General features: G+C 44.2%; 1 protein-coding gene across 1 annotated transcript in view; it reads left to right on the top strand.

Moving 5' to 3' along the window:
• lcor (ligand dependent nuclear receptor corepressor) overlaps positions 1-2,879 on the top strand; it is a gene marked incomplete at its 5' end in the record, with an annotated part of 55,659 nt that extends 52,780 nt beyond the window's left edge. Inside the window, 1 exon segment of the mRNA XM_037689993.1 lies at positions 1,222-2,879. Within this exon segment, the coding sequence (XP_037545921.1) occupies positions 1,222-2,359 (1,138 nt within the window). The 3' untranslated portion in view covers positions 2,360-2,879.
• Positions 2,880-3,446: the final 567 nt, after the last annotated feature.

The raw sequence follows: 3,446 nt of genomic DNA on the forward strand, positions 1-3,446 counted from the left end.
TCCTGTTAGCAGCATGGTACTGTTAGCATTGAGGTTTTGTTAGCAGCGTGGTCCTGTTAGTAGCATGGTACTGTTAGCAGTGTGATTCTGTTACAGGACCGTGCTGCTAGCAGTTTCTTTTTTTTCTTTACAGTCTCTTTTTTACTTAAAAACTGAATTTTCATCAGTAACAAATGGAAAACTGAAATGGGTTAAAGGAAAGCAGAATATGACAAAGTACATATATACCTTCAATAAAAAAAATGTTCCACTGTGTTCAGGCCCTCAGACTGGGCCTAATGTTCAACTTTCAACATGACACAGACCCAAAACATACAAAGACAATACAGACATGGATTTAAGACAACTCTATGAATGTCCTTGCATGGCCCAACCATAGTCCTAACTTAAACCCCATTGAACATATCTGGATAAAGCTGAAAGTGCCTGCCCACCAGAGGGTCCCGTCCAACCGAACTGTGCTTCAAATGAGCAGAAAAGAAAATCTCTCATTCAAGATGGTTTTTTTATTTTTCATTTACCTTTATTTATCCATGTAGTCTCACTGAGCCACGAGAACTCATTTTCAACAGAGACCTGTTTAGGAGCAGATGGTGGGGATTGAGGGCCTTGCTCAGGGGCCAAGAGTGGAGCGAGTGAGGGTGGAGGCAGGTGTGGGTGTTCCACTTTTTCCACCCACATTTTGATGTTGACGGTACCGGGAGTTGAACCTGTGACTTTCCGATCACAGGCCCATCTTCTAACCTCTGCGCCACCACTCCCCCATGTGGAGCTTGTTGCATCAAGCCCTAAAATATTTAAGGTGCAAAGATAGAATTGAGGTTGGAATTGCTGCCACAAGAGCTTCAACAAAGTTTTAAGTAAAGAATTGAAATTCTTAACCAAAAATAATGTTTGTTGTTTGTTTTCTAATGAAATTACAGTATTGTAAAAAATATTTATTCACTATATAATTATGGGGAACTAAATGTAGATTATTAAAAACTGTTTTAAGTTGGTACACCGTCAGGCTGCAGTGTATCAAAACTACTGAAAAAGCAGGTAATCTGATTACTTTCTGAATGGACTATGGTTTGTTATTAAATGATTTTGTGAGCGTCATGTTACAGAATGTAAACACAAGGTAACAAATGTCATTTTCATCAGACTCTTTTTAAACAAAAATGCAACATGTTTAAGAACTTTGGCACTTCATAAATAATTTTGTTCTTCTCCTTGCAGACATTTGCCTAAAGCAGAACATACCCTGTCAGAGGTTGAGGAAGAAGATGGCCCCCTGCAGAGAAGTTTGCAGGATGGACTGAGGGAGAACTACGTCAACTCCAACTCCTTCAAGCCCCCATTAGCCCGTTCACTGCGCATCAAAGAAGAGCTCCTCAGCCAGAAGCACCGCCTTTTGAGTCAGCCCACTGCCCTCTCATTGGCTAACCTAGAGTCAGCTGCTTTGTTAAATCATGGGCAGTCCCACTCCATGCTTAGTCAGAAGGGCAATTCCTCTTTTTGGGGAAGCAAGGCCCACCTTGAAAGCCTGATGAAACTAAAGCAGGCTGGTGGAGCTTTAAGTGACCTCAAAGACCTGCCTACAATCCTAGAGAATCACCACCAAAACCACCATGGAGCCTTCTCCTATAAAAAATCCCTCCACCATCACAGCCACAATCAAGTCTCAAAGGCCCAACATCATCACAATGAGGGCAAGAGAGAGCAGGGCCATTCACCGCCAGTTGACCTAAAAATCCCCCAAGTTCGAGGGATGGATCTTTCCTGGGATTCCCATGCCTCTGAGCTGTATGGTTATGGAACCGTGGGGTCAGGGGGAGGTGGCCATGGTGAAAATATCCTAAGTCGGAAACTGAGAGCCATCCTGCCCAAGCAGAACCGCAGAGGAGGCAGTCTTGGAAGTCTGCTGGATGGGGCAGCCGATTATTGGAGCTCTGATTTGGACCACTCCAGTTCTGGGCCAGCGTATTCCATCTCTGATGTGGAAGGAGACCCAAACTCCAAGCAGCCAAGAAAGAAGAGGGGTCGCTATCGTCAATACAACAGTGAGATTCTGGAGGAAGCCATAGCTGTAGTGATGAGTGGGAAGATGAGTGTGTCTAAGGCACAAAACATGTATGGGATCCCACACAGCACCCTTGAGTACAAGGTAAAGGAGCGCATGGGGACACTGAAGAACCCTCCAAAAAAGAAGCTCAAGCTGATGATGAAAATGGATGCCGGCGGTCAGGATTTTGCCACAGAATCGGAGAACACACCCACTACAACCCCACGCGATGACGGCCTGCCGCTCGCAGCTGCTGAGCTCAAGGACAGCGTAAAAGAAGAGGAGGATGACGATATCAAACCAATCGACTAAACAACTTACACATGTAAACCTCAGTCACATGACCTAAGTAACTTCAAAATGGATGGGGCTTTCTTTGTGCCAATTACTTTGCAGTATCTGGGTGAGCACAAACGCAGGGATAACGTGAGGAGGATTCCTAAAAACAAACTGAAGAAAAATGACCAGTCGGAGCGATTTTATCCTGCGTCACTTGAAAGACGCTGCGCAAGCATTTGTTTAGCTTTTATATCCAAGAGCTTAACAAATGCAACTAAGGACTAAGTAAAAGACAGCTGATGAAAATTTCTAAAGCATGCTGATAGCCCCCAGCCCGAAACCCCAAACTCCCCTCTGGTCTGAACTCGACACAGTCATATGTTGCTGCTTATAAATGCAGTTTGGGTTTTGGGCAAATTCAGTTTTGGAGGGGAAGTTGAGGGGAATGTTGAAAATTTTCAAAGAACTTTGACAGATTAGTCGTTTTATAATTTCCCCAAGTCGTGGAAGCTAGCTGAAAATTGGTAAGCGAGCTCTGTATTACCTCTGAAGCCACCTCTAAGGATAAATCGCACCGTTGATATTCCTCACCAGGGTTCTGAAACAGACCCATTCTCTTCTTGCCAGGTAGCCATGATGCTTTAACTGCAAATCTTTTCTTTACTCCTTAAAATATTGTGCTTATCTCTGTGCGGACGAAAGCAAGATTAACCTGTTCTCTTCTGAGCGAGAGAAGACACAAAAGTCATTCAGGGATGCATGTTTGTGAGTTTTGTGGACACTACTGACTTCTGTAATCGACTTCTTTTTCCTCTCTTTTTTCTTTTCATTTGTTTTGCTTTCTTTTGCACTACACTTTGGGTCTGGCGCTCACAGACCAGGTTACCTCGGCATTGTTGCCCATGCATCATGCACTTATTATGGTCTGTCTCTGAATCCCAGTCGTAACCTTGCAATGGGTCGGAGGTGCACATCGCCTCTGAATGCTGATTCATATTCAGATGCAGGACAACCCGAATTTGCCCTCTTTTTTGCCATGGGACAACTTGAAGGGTACTCTGACTATGGATCAGCTGCTTTTAGGGTGGGATGCTACCTCATGGACCTCCATCAGCCTGAC

Source organism: Nematolebias whitei, chromosome 16, assembly GCF_014905685.2.
Source record: "Nematolebias whitei isolate Nwh7 chromosome 16, NemWhi1, whole genome shotgun sequence".
Lineage (NCBI taxonomy): Eukaryota > Metazoa > Chordata > Actinopteri > Cyprinodontiformes > Rivulidae > Nematolebias > Nematolebias whitei.